This window comes from Archocentrus centrarchus, chromosome 22 (assembly GCF_007364275.1).
Source record: "Archocentrus centrarchus isolate MPI-CPG fArcCen1 chromosome 22, fArcCen1, whole genome shotgun sequence".
NCBI classification, from domain to species: domain Eukaryota; kingdom Metazoa; phylum Chordata; class Actinopteri; order Cichliformes; family Cichlidae; genus Archocentrus; species Archocentrus centrarchus.
In genome coordinates, this window is record NC_044367.1 from 26,249,821 (window position 1) to 26,265,825 (window position 16,005).

General features: G+C 42.5%; 1 protein-coding gene across 4 annotated transcripts in view; it reads left to right on the plus strand.

Moving 5' to 3' along the window:
* Nucleotides 1–15,576, plus strand: part of lingo2b (leucine rich repeat and Ig domain containing 2b) — a 35,529-nt gene extending 19,953 nt beyond the window's left edge. For 3 of the 4 annotated variants that reach the window (XM_030718457.1, XM_030718456.1, XM_030718458.1), the window contains one exon: nt 12,491–15,576. In XM_030718457.1, the coding sequence (XP_030574317.1) occupies nt 12,534–14,402 (1,869 nt within the window). In that variant the 5' untranslated portion in view covers nt 12,491–12,533 and the 3' untranslated portion in view covers nt 14,403–15,576. Of the gene's footprint in view, nt 1–10,753; nt 10,804–12,490 lie in introns of those variants that run through there. The other variant, XM_030718459.1, reaches the window with a different exon arrangement.
* The last annotated feature ends 429 nt before the right edge of the window (nt 15,577–16,005 follow it).

A 16,005-nucleotide genomic window follows, 5' to 3' on the forward strand; every position in this document is an offset into this window, starting at 1 on the left:
AGTTCTTTTTCATTAATCATCTTCACACAGACTGACTGGGAGTGAATGAGTCTTTGAGGCTGGGTCAAAAAAAAGATCTAAGAATGCAGTTGGGGGCAGACAAAAGCAAAGGAATATGCCGACTTTGCCAAATGAGTTTGTTTTCTAAGAGGCATGTGAGAAAATCGATTCAACGGTTGTGTAAAAATACTAAATATGAAGCAGCTAGCCTTTTGAAAGTCTGCTAGGATCAGGGGTTATTATCGTTTCTGGCTAAAAGATGCAATGTGGAAAAATGTCTGCTTGTGGAGCTCCAGGAGACACTGGGCAAAATAGTCTGCTACATCATCCATCCATGCATCCATCCAGGCATCCATCCAGGCATCTATCTATCCATGCAGCCATCCATGCATCCATCCATCCATCCATGCATCCATCCAGGCATCTATCTATCCATGCAGCCATCCATGCATCCATCCATCCATCCATGCATCCATCCATCCATCCATCCATCCATAAATCCCTGCATTCCTTCCATCCATCCATCCATCCATCCATCCATCCCTGCAGCCATCCATCCATCCATCCATGCATCCATCCAGGCATCTATCTATCCATCCATCCATCCATAAATCCCTGCAGCCATCCATCCATCCATCCATGCATGCATCCATCCATCCATAAATCCCTGCATTCCTTCCATCCATCCATGCATCCATCCATGCATCCATCCATCCATCCATCCATCCATCCATCCATAAATCCCTGCATTCCTTCCATCCATCCATCCATCCATTATGGGGTCACAGTTACAGCAGTCTAAGCAGAGATGCTCAGACCTCCCTCTCCTCAGCCACCTGGGGGGAAACAATGGTGTTCCCGAGACACCAAGATACATAATTTAGTGTCCTGGGTCTTCCCTGGGGTCTTCCCCCAGTGGGACATACCTGAAAAACCTCACCTAGGAGTGTCCAGGAAGCATCTCACTCTGAGCCTGTCCTGAACAAACAAGCACCTCACCCTAAAGGAGAGCCCAGTCACCCCTCAGAGGAAACACATGCTGCTGTGGAATCTGCGAGCTTATTCCTCACTACCCACAGCTCATGGTCATAGATAAGGGTGAAAAGACAGCTCCTCAGCTCTCTTTTCTCCACAACAGACCTGTGCAGCATCCTCATTACTGCAGACACTGCACCGAGACCTCAAGATACTTCGGTGCCTTGCGGATTGGACGGTGGTCAAAGGTGGAGGCCTTGGCGGTTTGATCCTTGGCTGCTTAAACTGTTAAATAATCTTCCATATTTTATTTAAACACAAAAGAGGCGGACGTAACCTTTATCGGACAGAGCCATGCTAGCTGTTTCTCCTTGTTCCAATATGCTAAGCTAATCATCGCTTAGTCACGGCTTCATTCAGAGCAGACATGAGATTTGATTTCCAGATATTGAACAAATATTCTCGAAACTTTGAAACATAATTAGATTTGTTCTCTACCATTTCCTCAATACATGGAGAAGGACGGGCTGAATTTAAAAAGGCTGTTTCATTAGTACGCACGCTTCAGTTTTTAAAGCTTTAGTGAACACAACAGAGACAAGGTGCAGCGTCCTTCTTAAACTAAATAAAAAGGCCTTATTTAAGAGCTTGCTTACTGTTTCCAAATGAGAGAACTTTCCATTGTTCTCATTTCCTCTGAAATCCAGAGAAGCATCTGTTGAATGTTAAATTCAGGGATGGACTTGAATCAATACTTGGGATCGATATGGGCACCGTATAATTGCAACAGGCCCCTACCAGGACAGTACAAATGCGTCCCATGAGTTTTGTGGCAAACATAAAGATGTTGACAACAAGAGAGCGTCTGACAACAATGGGCTCTTTTTTCCCTCGTTATTTTTAGAGGTAAAGGATACATGTAAGCTAAAACTTGACCTTTTAAAGTAGCAGCACCTCTTTGACGTAGTGCTTTAATGTTATCTGAAATTGAAAGTTTTGAAGGTAGACGGAGGATTTATGTCACCTTTTGAAATCACATTGTGTGAAGATTTTCTCCGGTTGAGTAAAACCTTCAGCAGTGTGTGTGTGTGTGTGTGTGTGTGTGTGTGTGTGTGTGTGTGTGTGTGTGTGTGTGTGTGTGTTTTTAATATGGTTGTTAGGATTGCACACGACTTTAACAGAAGATAATCCCAACCGTTACCCCAATAGCAATAAGCCTCCCTACAAACTGTTGAAACTTATCAGTAATGCAGTTGTGAAACAAATCACACACAACTTGTTTGCAGAAGATAAGATGATTAGAATAGAGGGCAGAAACGTTGTGGTGTAATAGGTTAAGACAAATCTTGTTTCAGTGAATGAGGTAGGCCCCCATGAACCCGTGGTGGTATACATCTACCATGAAAAATGGATGAGTTCTACCTCCCAAGACTAAAATTAGACAGAAACCTAATATGGTGAGTGTCCTTCAAGCAACACTCAGATTTATAAGCAACAAGAAAAGAGAGAGAGAGAAAGGGTGGGAAAAATCCACAGGCAGGAGCCTGTAATGCCGGTGGACACGCCGGGGAAAATCAGATTATTATTTTGTTGGAAGCCTAAGCGGCCATTGAAATGAAGCAATGACATATTTGAAGCAATCACTTCTCACAGTATGATTACTGTGTGGCTATCCCTCTGTGACTGAAGTAGAATATAAAATGGCTAAAGACTGATGCGCAGTGTAGTATGAATATTGATGTTACAGTACTATTAGTTACAGAGCTGAGTGTGTGATGTGTTTGAAAAAAAGAGATTTTAAACTGAATCAATTGGAAAGCAGATAATGGATTACCTACTTAACTAGTTATTTCAGGAAGAACCTTAATGGCCCATTTGGTCTTTTAGCATGTGAGAGGAAGCTGCAGAGAATCAGTAGCAAAAAGCTACTTGTGAATGACTCATATTTAAAAGAGCAAGCTTAATGGCTTGTTCATTTATCAAATAAAGCTCATCTGTGTATCTTGCACGTATTGCTGTACGTTAGAAGGCTGAAAACGAATTCTAGCCTCTAAGTTGTTTTTGTTTTCAAAAGCAGGAAGTAGCCGCTCTTTGTCAGGCCTGTTACATCATATTGTTGTATAATAGTTTCACTCAGATACAACAAGCGTCTGAAGACACCCTAATGCATGCTTATTGTTTTGTACATGATACACATCTATTAGAACTTTTCTACTCTATTTGAGTGCTCAAAGTGCTTTATTACTACAAGCCTTAGTCACCCATTCACAGCACCTTTTTCTACACCTAACAGTCACACACTCACACTCCAATGGATGCATTGGAGGGCAACTTGGGGTTCAGTATCTTGCCCATGGATACTTCAATATGCAGATTAGAGGAAATACTGACCTTCTGATTAGCAGGTGACCTGCCCTTCCTCCTGAGCCACAGTCACCTGATGGCTCAGGGGTTGCAGTGATCGATGTTTAAATATATTTTTTGCATTGGAAGCCTTTGGCCTCAGTCACACAGGCCCAGAAACCAATCGGTGACCCCATGGAAACCACAGATGCCGACTGGTCTATTGGCTTGTATGATCACTGTTCCTCTCAAACAATAATTTCATATCGGTTTCATGTAGATTATTATTGTGCCAGGGCATAAAATAACAAGAAATATGTCACATAATTTGCTGGACACTCAGAGGCAGTGCAACCAGTGAGAACTACTGCTCCTTTGATTAACAGCCTCATGAAACACTTTACTAAAGAGTTTATGGTTTAAATAATTTGTTTCCTGTTTATTCAGTAAATTATTGTCCCATTTAGAGTGATAAAAACAGAAAGGCTTTGCTTTGGGGCATGGCTACCTTATGACTGATATGTAACCTCAGTTGTGATGTTTGGTTTCAAAATATTAAAATGCAGGCTGCAAAAATGCTCAGCTCAAGGCTTCAAAAACCAGACTTCAGTTAGCAAAAGGTGAGGTCACAGTGATTACATCCATCTTTTTTATATAGCCTGTGACAGGGACATCTTAGAAAAAGTGACTTATTTTGCACATACAGCAAAAATATTTGGAGTTATGTGTCGAATTAGTCTGATAGTCTCTTCTCTGCTTTATCAGCTAGCTGCTAACTGAAGTCTGTTTTTGAGGATGGTAGATTTTTTTCCATTTTTCCTGTGATGCCAAAAAAAAAGGCTGAATTTAATTATTTCACGTGAACCCTGAAAATAGCAAAGATTTTTTTTTAAAGTGATCCTAATAAGACAAAAACAACATTCATACACTGTCTCTCTTACTTTATTTAACCTTGTTGCTGCTGCAGCTTTTATTTTAATCTCATGACATTTAATTCAGACTTGTGCTATTTAAAAAGCAATACATGGAAATGCCAAGGACTGATCCAGATATACCATCATAACTAATGTGGAAAATAGTTTACACACTTACGTAAAAGTGACTTTTCAAAAATGACACTAAAATGTGAATTTGGCAGTCTAGTGTTCAGTCATGGTAGCAAGGGTCAAGGCAACTACACAGGTTTTATTTTTTCCTTGTCAGTCCTTAGGCCCAGTGAGCGTCTGCCATGGCGGGGCATCCATCGTTCATCCACAGTGTGTGAGAATCACGACTCCTCCTGCAACATTTGACCGAATTTAATCACCTGCTCGGTCTTCACCCGTGCTCAAGGTCACATTTGTCTTTTAATGGGGAATAACCTGTGAATGCACCAGATGAGCTAATTCACCACTGATGTTCTGGTTTTATTGCAATAATATCATTGTGATTTTTTTTTTTTTTTTTTAACTACAATCATTGTGAAGCGAAAATTTCAAACACTATGATGAGTTCTCATCCAAAAAAAAAAAGAAAGGAATAAATCACACAAGTTTGATTCCATCCTGGAGGCTGTTCTGGCCAAGATGGCTAACATTAGATGGCCCCGAGCGGACGGAGTTTATTCCAGGCTCTACGAGCTGACTGATACACCCTCTTGTCTCCCTCTTTCCATCTACCTTCTTTTATTTTATTTCACATGAAATTGTGTTGTTTGAATTTTACAAACTTTATTTATCATCATCACATTCTTTGATCCATGTTTGTGGCCAGCCTTTGTGCATTTTTGAGGACTGAGTTTTGACTTTAACATTTTAGTGTGACAAACATAATGTTTGTGTGTCATAGATGTCACGTCAGCTGCTGGAGGAACACAGTGCTTAAATTATTCATGTCCCCAGCATGGACGCTGTGTTGCAGCACATCGCTGTTTGCGTTCTGTTTCACGTCTGAAGGTTGTTGTGCACCACACAGTCCCTCCCTCTGTCTATCAGTGTGAGCAAACACTCACTAAGTATTAACTGGACTGTTCTAAATCCAGAGACTGTGGGGTAAAGCAACATCCCTCGCGAGCCTGCAGCACAGCAGATGCACAACAAGCCACATGGTGGAAGACAGGATACGCTGGTGATGGCTCAACAAGCCACAGCTTCAGAGGAAACATGGCCAGTGGTGCAGAAAGGAGCTGCTTAATTGGCAGAGTTTGGATGCACAGGCTCTAATTAGCCGAGAAGAACACAGTTCAACTTCCGAATCCTAACAGCACCCAGAAAACTCTGCTGACATTTTGCACTCTGCAGGGTGGTCAGTGGGTGTGCAGAGTGCCACAATTCCCAGAATAGAAAATGCATTTGGCTTGTTAGTATTTGTGGTGAATACACAGCGAATTATCATTAAATTGAGTTCTGGCTGCACTGAAGGCAGAAAGCATTAGTAATGCCTTTCTGGTGCTATTGCTAAATCCAATCTCAACTGTCTTAAAGCTTGCAGGTCCTCTAGCTACTCTGTTTCTGTCTTTGTCTTATTGAGTAGAATATATAATCTTAATGTTCTGTTAATTCATCGTGTCACAGCAAAGTTGCTCGCTGAATCATCATCGCTGTTCGCATGCACATTTGTTTGTGCATCGGGAATGCCAAAAAAAAAAGATGACCAGTTTGATGACATATCCTCTCAGGTCAATTATCATGCAGAGTATGTTCTCGCTGACAATAATCGCCTCCATGTGAACTCTCTCATGTGAAATAATTCCATTATTCATGCCACTCATACGTCTAGAAATGAGCAAAGCAGAACACTCGAGCTTGTGTTTTAATATTTAAAAAGGGGCGAGCAATAGGATGAATAAAAAGCGTATAGTTTTTATGACTCCGGTGATTTGAAGTGACAAATGAAAACTTCAAAGAAATACAAGCTTTTTCAATGAGAAAACAAGAGTCAAATGCACATTAAAGTCCATTGCAGGGGTTGTAGCGGGACAGAAATGATAATGGCTTCTCTCCAAGGAGCTGGCTGCAAAATAATTGCAGCCATGTAAATGAAATCAAAAGACTCAGGTCTGCAAGCCTGTGGGAGGAGAAGAGAGGATTTATAGTGGAGATTAATATGCACCGTAACCACAAAGACAACACATGCCTTTAATGTTATATAGCTACCTCCAGCCTCACATATTGGCTCAACTGTGCAAACATCATTAGCTAAAAGTTGCAGTCCTGCAGATGGTGCTTTTCACAAGCATTGATTTATTACAGACCTGAGGGCAGAAAGAGAAGTGATGGACACACTGTGTCAATAAAATTTATTATTAATACACAAATAGTTTTGTGGTTACAGATATTGTATAAAGTAAAATGTTTTGGTCCAGCCCAATTAAGTCCCTCCCCGTGTACAATGTGTTTGCTCTGCTCCTGTCAAAGGCCGCAGATTTGGTAAGTGGTGTGATAATGAACAGGGATTTAATGGTGCTCATCTTGACAGATGAGCCCACAGATTAAAATCAACATGTGCGCCGAACATTGCCCGAGTATTACTGAGATCTCCTGGAAGAGCTGCAATCAGTTTCTCAAGCTTTACGCAGTGAAAACTACATTAGAAGTCACGGTCAGCTCAGGAAAACAAGGGTTTTTATCTAATCTCGTAAGCGTGACTCTCCTTCGTTTCTTCATGCATTTCTGCTTCATGTTCTTCTCCTCTCCCTTTTCCCCCTCTTCTTTCTTTCTTTCTCTCAGTCTCACAGTGACTCATGCATCACCCTACAGCTCCTTTTCGGCTGTCAGATTTTCTACAGTTTCACTGTGACTCTAATCCAATTCAGAACCAAATCCCAAAACGCTCAACCCTGTAGGCTGCCCTTCTCAATGACCTGCCTTACTATTACAATTTACCCAGAATTCTATGGGCTCTTGTATATTTTGCATCTTGAACGTGACATGGTTGGCTCCAAGTCTTTCTAAAAATATTGTAAAGCTCAAAGAGAGTGAGCGAAAGCGTAACTACAGTACCGTATGTGTGCCACTGTATGTCAGCCTGGGTCAGGCCACAGCTCTAAATAGGCCACTGAAGGTGTTGAGTCATATGTCAGTGATGGGCACATAACTTCAAGGCAGTAAATGTTTTCATAATACATTTCTGGTTTCATAATGATTATAACTGTGGATAATAATTATCCCTTTAACCCTTTACATGCTGGAGGCTCCTGTATGTGTTATTATGTGGTATCACATTCAGCGAGTCGAATGAGTCAAATTTAGCAGAGTTACAGCTGAGCTGTATCATCACTGCTTTCGTGACTCGTTGTTACAAGGATAGCTTTCACTCTCACGATCCGTCTGTCTGTCCCCCCCCCCGTCTCTGTCCGTCCATCCAGCCATACAGTTTGTGCCACTGTGGGTTCAGATCACAGGGCAGCAGTCAAAGACGTCCAGACCTCCCTCTCCCCGGCGATCTCCTCCAGCTCACATAATCTCTTCAGTGTGTCCTGGGTCTACCCCAGGGCCTTCTCCCAGTAGGACAGCCAAGTCAGGAGACATCCTGGTCAGATGACCAAACCACCTCAACTGGCTTCTTTCGATGTGACTCGGAATTAACTGGACAAGTGACTAACAAGCAATTAAAAAAAAAAAAATAAGAGTCTGTAGATGAAGAGGTTAGAGTTAATGCAACAAACGTGCTAATGCTTTCTTATTTATTTTAAGTTTTTATTCTAGCCACCTATCCAATAAAAATCAAATACTAACCATTCTTTCTATTTTTGGCCTGCAAAAACTCCTGACTAAAATATCCCAACTCAATTCTTCTCTTTTTTTTTTTTCTTAATCTCAGAAATTCATAAAAGAGAACTGAAATTAGATTAAAGCCACCCCTTATGTTATTAATTGGCATACGCCTTTAGACACACACTGATAAAATATGTTACGCATGACTTTTAAAGTGCCACTGAAATAATAATAATAAATAAACATATATATATATATATACATATTTATATAATGTTTCACTTTTAAAGAATAATTACACAAATTGAGGTTTGGAAGTTTTTTTTAATGTCAAGAACTTTTATTGTGAAAGGAAGGAATAGGGAGAATCCCTTTTCACACATGCATCAGATAAGTTACTCGTCAGTACTCGTCTGTCTGCCTGCTGTGTAGTGCTGGGAGGATTTTATTAATGCTGAAAAAGCTTTTTTTTTTTTTTAATAAAATAGAATCAAATAATGAAATTTTTTAAACAAATATCACTCACCATCATCATATACACTTGCCATTAATATTGTTTTTACCAAACTAATGCCTAATGGGTGGCGTGATTTTCTTTTTAATGATGCCAACGGCCGTCATGAATTTTCATATGAAGCTGCAAGTTCCAAACATCTTCTGCATCAACATGGTTCCCTCCCAGTCCCTTCCACAGACATTGGCTTAGGGCAGTGGGAAGATATAATAATTATCTGTGGGCTCTACCAAAGACCTCTCTCATATAACACATAAATATTCTTCACTGTTAATTTAAGCATATTGGTGCTGCCTTAAAAGGTCACTACTCACATTTTTAAATGTGCCATTAGATGTTTAATAACTGGCAAACCGGTCTGAGTACAGATTTGGTCCTTTCAGAGTTATTTTTGTTTCTTCATTTTAGAATCACGTTTCTTCTTGAACCCAACTGACTCTTTAACATGTTGGATTTTTTTCCCCCCCATCTGCTTTTCTCTGCCTCCACCACCTGTCATCGCCTGAAAGTCTGAAAAGCTTTTTGCTGGGAAAACAAAGTCCTCATCAAAACAAGCTTGTTAATCTCTGGCTAATTCACACCAGGTGCTGCTCAGCACAGAACAAAGTTGTAGCTGCAGAAGCCTCCACTGTTTCAGCAATGGCCTCATTTTACTTTGTTTATTTATGCCACATTTTTAAATAAAGGAATTTAGTGATGTTAAAGTGATGGATACAATTTTGACCATGTCTACATACCGAAATGGATTGAGCTGCTGCTATGTGATAAACTGTGAGTGAGACTGAAGATGAACTACAGCCCGCAGTCCTGTAATTTAAAAAAAACAAAAAAAACTTTATTGAACAGGAAGTGAAACTCTTAGGATTGAGAAGCTCTTTTGTGACAGACAGGAACCATCACCACACCCGCCTACTTAATAGCTAAACAGCCAAACTGTGTTAACGTGGAAATGTGGAAAGTTGTTAATTAAAGTTTAGTTTAACTATTGTTAAGTAATATTTACTGTTTTGCAGTGATGGTTATTATAAAGTGTTACATTTCAGTTATCCATTCAGCTGTTCTGTTGAGATATGAGCTAAAAAAAAAAAAAATGAAAATGCAAAGAAGGAAGGCGGTTTCATCGGGACATCAGACGTGCTCCTGGTCTTCAGAAGAATCAAAGCGAAATCAGTTTTCAAGGTTATGCACTTACACAAATGCTAAAACAGTATTTCAATCCAAGGACATGATTTAGAGCCTTGTGGGAATCACCTTTATTGCATCAGCGTCTGCATAGAATTTGGGCAAATTTTGATTCATGATGCAATGCCTGATGCAACAATTGTCCAGTTTTTTTTTTTTTTTCAGTATTTCTGCTTTAAAATGCAATAATTAAAAAATTATTTTCCTCAGCGCTTTTTTTTTTTCTTTTTCAGTTTAAACTGTGGAGAAAACAAAGCACAAAACAGCATAACCAGCCAGTTTATTCCTGATATGAGCCTAAATAACTGACGAGGCGCTGCTGTTTCCGTTTGTGCACCAGCTCCCAGAGCAGAGCCGTGGCAGGACTGCCTGACACACGACTCTCCAGCACATCAGCAGGCCAGATCCCCACTGCAGCAACAGACAAGTGGACTGTAATTATTAAACAGAGAAGCAGGGTGAGAGAGAGAAGCTGATGGGCAAAGGCAGACTGATAAATACACGAAGAAAGAGGCAGGCTTGTGGATGGATAATAAGGTAGACGCGGATAGTTACCAGAGCACCAGATGGATGGGCAACAAGACAGACCGACAAATAGCGAAGCGCTCAGAATGACAGCTTGGAAACACCTTAAAGTGAGCTTGGCTGTACCAAAGGATAAAATGTACTCAATTGTTTGTTGTCTTAATGCAAAAACTAAATGGATATAGAAAAATGTCACACACACCCCCCCCCCCCCCCCCCCCCCCCCTTTACTCTACTCCTTCCTTTTTTCATTAATTTGATTGGCAGACAACACAGAGCGGATGGGAGTAAGGGTTTGTAGTTGCTGTGGCAACGGCCTGCTCTTTGTTAAAGGCTACATTCCTGGCATCTGATGTGTCTGCGCCGCGATCGATAAAAACCCAGCCTGCAGGGACTGATGAACGGACTGGGGCTTTTGCCAGGCAGGACCGGGGAGAGAAAAGGAGTTAGGTGGAAGATGTGTGAGCAGGAGGATACGGAGATAAAACAGCGATAGAAAGAAAAGAAAAGGGGAAAGAAAGGCAGAGATATGGAGATGCGAGCGGTGTGGCTGATGAGTCGAGCGGTGGGGTGAGTGCTGTAAGAAAGAGGATGAGTGAGTGTGCATGGCTCCTTCTGCCTCATCTCAGCTATTTTCTGAATGTCACTCACTTCACTATCAAAGTAAGGTACGTGTCTGTCTGTGTGCTCATCATCTGCTTACCTTGGCAGGATTTTGCTTCACGAGCTCTGCAAGCAGTCGAAAAGCTTTTTTAGAGGCGCCTTTCATATTTCTCACATTTTTCCTCGCCTTTATCACAGTGCATTCAAATTTCCACCACTCACCAATGTGCCTTACATTTTGCACACCTAATTGGCAAAGATAGCCATGAGCAGAATGCAAATACTACTGGTAATGAGGCAATTATGGTTAGCCTCTCTGTCTACATAGCCATCTGTCAATTCAACAACCTGTGGCTGCTCGCTGGTGCTTTTTCTGTCAAAGTCTGTGTCTTTCCAAGCCGTGGAGAGATTCGACTCTCAGAGATCGTAACGTTTTGCCATTGAACTCAGCATCCGTCTCCTCATTACCCTGCTGTTATCTGTTCTTCCTCTCCAACCCTCCCTGTGCACGAATGGAAATTAAGAGCCACATTTCACAGGGCAAATGAACAAAATGTGTATTAAAATTCACTAAACCAGCCACTGCAAAATTTCAGCGATTAATCATCTTCCCCATATGGGAAAAAAAAAAAAAGCTCATGCAAGTCACTACTTTTGCATTTGTCTCATTAAACATAATTGAAATAATTTGGTTTGAATGGATTAAATGATTTAAAATGCAACATTTATTCCTCCATATGAGCACATTGCTAAATACTGATAACCAATAATGATAATCTATATCTTGCATGTATTGTCATGCAGAGCAGGACACGCTGCCATGGTAAACACCTTTTCTATAATCCTGAATAAATCAGCATGTAAGATCTGCACAGCGGCTGCAGAGGTGTTAGTCTGCTGTGCTGCAAAGAGTCAAATGTAACTTCTGAAGTAATTGTAAATTGAATAAATAGATTGACATTAAAAAAAAATGTTGCTGGGTTATTTAATTTAATGTGTTCCGTATAAAATTCAACATGTTGTTTATGTAACTCCTTATCTAGTAATCAATATATTGAGTTGTGTATAAATATATACTTCCATTCATTCTGGTGGGGTTACGTGTGCTGGCAAACTGCTAGATTTAATTATAGCAGCAAGCACACGCTGTCATTTCATTTTCTGTTTAGTCTGGATTTCAGTTTGAGCTCCTGCCACATGTTCCACTTGCTAACCCGCCCCCTCAGACACACACGCTGCAAACTTAATACTCACACACACATTCGGCAACAACAAATCCACGTGGGCATTTAGCCTCACCGGACCCTAACGAGGGACATTTCTCGCCATCAGGCTGAAACATCTTCCATCCTCGTAAAACATCTCCAGTTAGCCTGCAACCTTTTGTGCTAACACGGTGATGAACGTTCACATTTTTCTGCAGCTGATATTTCTATTTCTTGCTGTGTCTCGCCCTGCTGGGAGTTTAATTCCCTTATATCCACCTTGCCAGGAAAAGGGACAGTTCATTAAAGGAGAACAGACTTGGCAGCTTAAGTAGACATAAAGTGTAAAAGGTTGTAAAAGGTTGAAAAATGTGCAAAGGCGGGGGCGAACAGAAGCAGACCGCCTGAGTTAAGTGTAATTTAACACATTTCTTGTTCATGTCTTTCAGGGCTTGTTCGTGATGGTGCTGTGTATGCACAAGAAGCTGTGCCATGACAGAGGGCAACGTGGGTAAAAGAGACATGCGACATCCAGCCCCGCACCACTGCCACCTCTTTCTGGGCGGGGCCTTGCTGCTTCTCCTGGCCAGCTCGGCTCTGAGCTGCCCCGCCCGATGCGATTGCTCTGCCCAAAGCAAATCAGTCAGCTGCCACCGCAAGCGCCTCCTCACCATTCCCGAAGGCATTCCCATTGAGACGCGTGTCCTAGACCTCAGTAAGAACAAGCTGCGCGTCATCACGCCGGACAACTTCTCTTCATTCCAGCAGCTAGAGGACCTGGATCTCAGCGACAACCTCATCAGTGCGGTCGAGCCTGGTTCATTCCGCTCTCAGCTTGCTCTCCGCTCACTCAACTTCCGCAGCAACCTTCTTCAGCTGGTTCCTGTTGGCGTGCTGTCAGGCCTGACCAACCTCACCCACCTTGATCTCAGTCACAACAGACTGGTGGTTCTTCTGGATCATGCCTTCCAAGATCTGCGTAGGTTGACGTCCCTGGAGGTGGGTGATAACGAGCTGGTTTTCATCTCTCAGCGGGCCTTTACAGGATTACTTGGACTTCAAAGCCTGACTCTGGAACGCTCAAATTTGACCGTGGTCCCTACTGACGCTCTGGCACATCTGCACAGTCTGGTCGAACTGCGCATGCGCTACCTGAGCATCAGTTTTCTCAAGCCTTTCTCTTTTAAGAGGTTATCTCGTCTTCGCCATCTAGAGATTGATTTCTGGCTCTGGCTGGACACACTGCCTCCCTTCTCACTGCATGGCCTCAACCTCACAACATTGTTCATAACCAACACTAACCTGTCTGCCTTCCCAGGCGCAGCACTACACAACCTGCCCTACCTCACACATCTCAACCTGTCCTACTGCCGCATCCAGCACATCCACCAGGGGGATCTGGGCCAACTCCCACACCTGCTGGAACTCCGCCTCCAAGGGGCTCAGTTGGTCTCTATAGAGCCCTTTGCGTTTGTGGGCCTCAAATCTTTACAACTACTGGATGTGTCAGAGAACCGCCTGGACTCTCTGGAGAGGGGAGTTTTTGCCTCTCCAGACAGCCTGAAGAGGCTTTGTTTGGGTGGAAACCCATTAGTGTGCGACTGCAGATTGCTTTGGCTGCTCAACAGCCACAAGCCCCCTTCTCTGCAGATTTTGGATGTCCAGCCCGAGTGCAGCGCACCTGCGCACCTCATGGGGAAAACTCTCCGTGACCTCAAGGAGCCGCTGGTCTCCAGGTACATGACCTGCACCAAGCCACGGATTGGACCCAACACCACACAGCTGCTGATGGCTGATGAGGGTCAGCCTGCCCGCCTGAGCTGCATGGCAGAGGGAGCGCCTCGGCCCTCTGTGGTCTGGATTACACCTCACAGACGCTACATCACAGCCAAAAGCAGCGGTAGGGTGGAGGTCCAACCAGATGGTACCCTGGAGATCAAGGCGGCAGAGCTGCATGACAGCGGGGTGTATTTGTGTATTGCCAGTAACCCCGCTGGCAACGCGAGCCTGTCGGCCTCTTTAGCTGTGAAGAGCCTGGGCATTGGGGACAGATCTCACTATAGCAACAGGAGCACAAATTATCTGACAGACTCCAACAGCACATGGGGGAACGGGACTGTACTGTACAACATGACAGTCCCTATAGACATTAAGACTATCATCATATCTACAGCCATGGGCTGCCTGTCCTTCCTAGGTGTGGTCGTCTTCTGCTTCCTGCTTCTGTTTGCCTGGAGCCGGGGGAAAGGACGCCACAAGAGCAACTTTGATATTGAGTATGTCCCTCGCAAATCCAACGGGGCTTCTGCAGAGGCAACCGAATCGAGCGGCCCACGGAGGGTCAACATGAAAATGATCTGAAAACAACGCAGACTGACACGCACCATAACGGTGTCAACAGCAAAGTGCACACATATCAGCTTGAAAAAAAAAAGTTTTTTCTATGACACAGTGGATTTGTGACAAAACGAAAGTGATGTACAATTATAGTGGGTGTCGATATGACGGTGATCTAGTGACAAAGTGGACATGTGAATATAAAAGTGATATATGAAACCGTGGACGTGTTTATATGAAATAATGTTCTCATACAGTACACTGAATATAATACTATAACCAACATATCAATATGGGAGTGATATAGTGTTGCACTAGGCATGTGATTCAGTGGTGATGTGATGAGTAATGATGTTGTCGACTCACCGTGACATCAAGGTGAAGGAGGGAGCCGCTGGGAGTGACAGGGGACATCTTTGCGTGGCAGTAGAGCTATCATCGCTGCAACATGTCAGGACTAAATTGTCTAATACCCATCTTAGCTGCAGTATGAAAGGTGTGTGCTGTGTTCATGTGTGCGTGCGTGCTTGTGTGTGCGCGTGCATCTGTGTGCGCATGTTGCATTTGTGTGTTTCTTTGTGCATGTGCACGCATTGCCTTTCTTGTTGGACGGAACAATTAAAGTGAACGACGGGGTCCAAAGCATTTTTTTCCAGGCCTTTCTCCTTCTTGTTCGGTCATTGTAACAACAGTAATGCCACTGTTGAGTGAAGCAGAGGATTATCTATGTTTGTATGCAAAATGACAATTAATATATTCAAAAGAGATGCTGCATAGCTACATTTTGAAAGGGGGTCGCTGTCCACCTTGGATTGATTTCAACATTAGGTAGTTTTTTTTTTTCTAAACTTAAGGAAATGTAGTTACAAAGTGAGGCCAGAGCTTTGTCTTTACCTTGGAGCTCACTTACCAGCAAAACAAGACGCTTTTCCTGAGAAACAGCAGTGGTCAGTGCTGTTATTGCTCTGGAAAGGCTTCTAGCTATAGGAATGGCATGTTAAACCCATTTTATAACATAATAAATCATGGGAGATTTTTCTGCCAGAGAAATCCCCTGATATGATATAAAAGCTAGACACAATGGCAAAGATTTACTGGCCAGTGCCCTCTTTGGGACAAGACACAGTTGAGCTTCACAGATTTATGGGTTGAATTCTCCTTCCTCTCACATTTTTCTTTGATCGCATCACTTCAAGCTAGCGTGTTGGGATTCTTCCCGGGGGGGGGGCACCAAGGGGTTCTGGGTATTTAATAGATGGAAATTTTAAAGTCGTAGTTGAATCTTGTACTGTTTAAGGGGGGGGGGGGGGGGGGATTTCAGTTGTTGTTGTTCAAAATGTTCTAAATGTTTAGAAAAAAAAAGTGAAACAATTAAGGGCAATTCTTTGTAATGCAGGGACGTGGGTGTTAACTTGTGTGATCCTGTTGTGATAAAATGTTCAAGGTTGTATAATTGTTTTCATATGACAAATTTATGGGTATATTTTCAAAAGGAAATAAATCTTAATCATACCCCTACATCTGGAGTTGCTGCAGTTTACATTTTTACTGACATTCCAGTCATTCTTTTGTCTATAATACCAGTTTTTTAATGTGAAAGTAGGCCTATCTACAGTCATGACTTTAT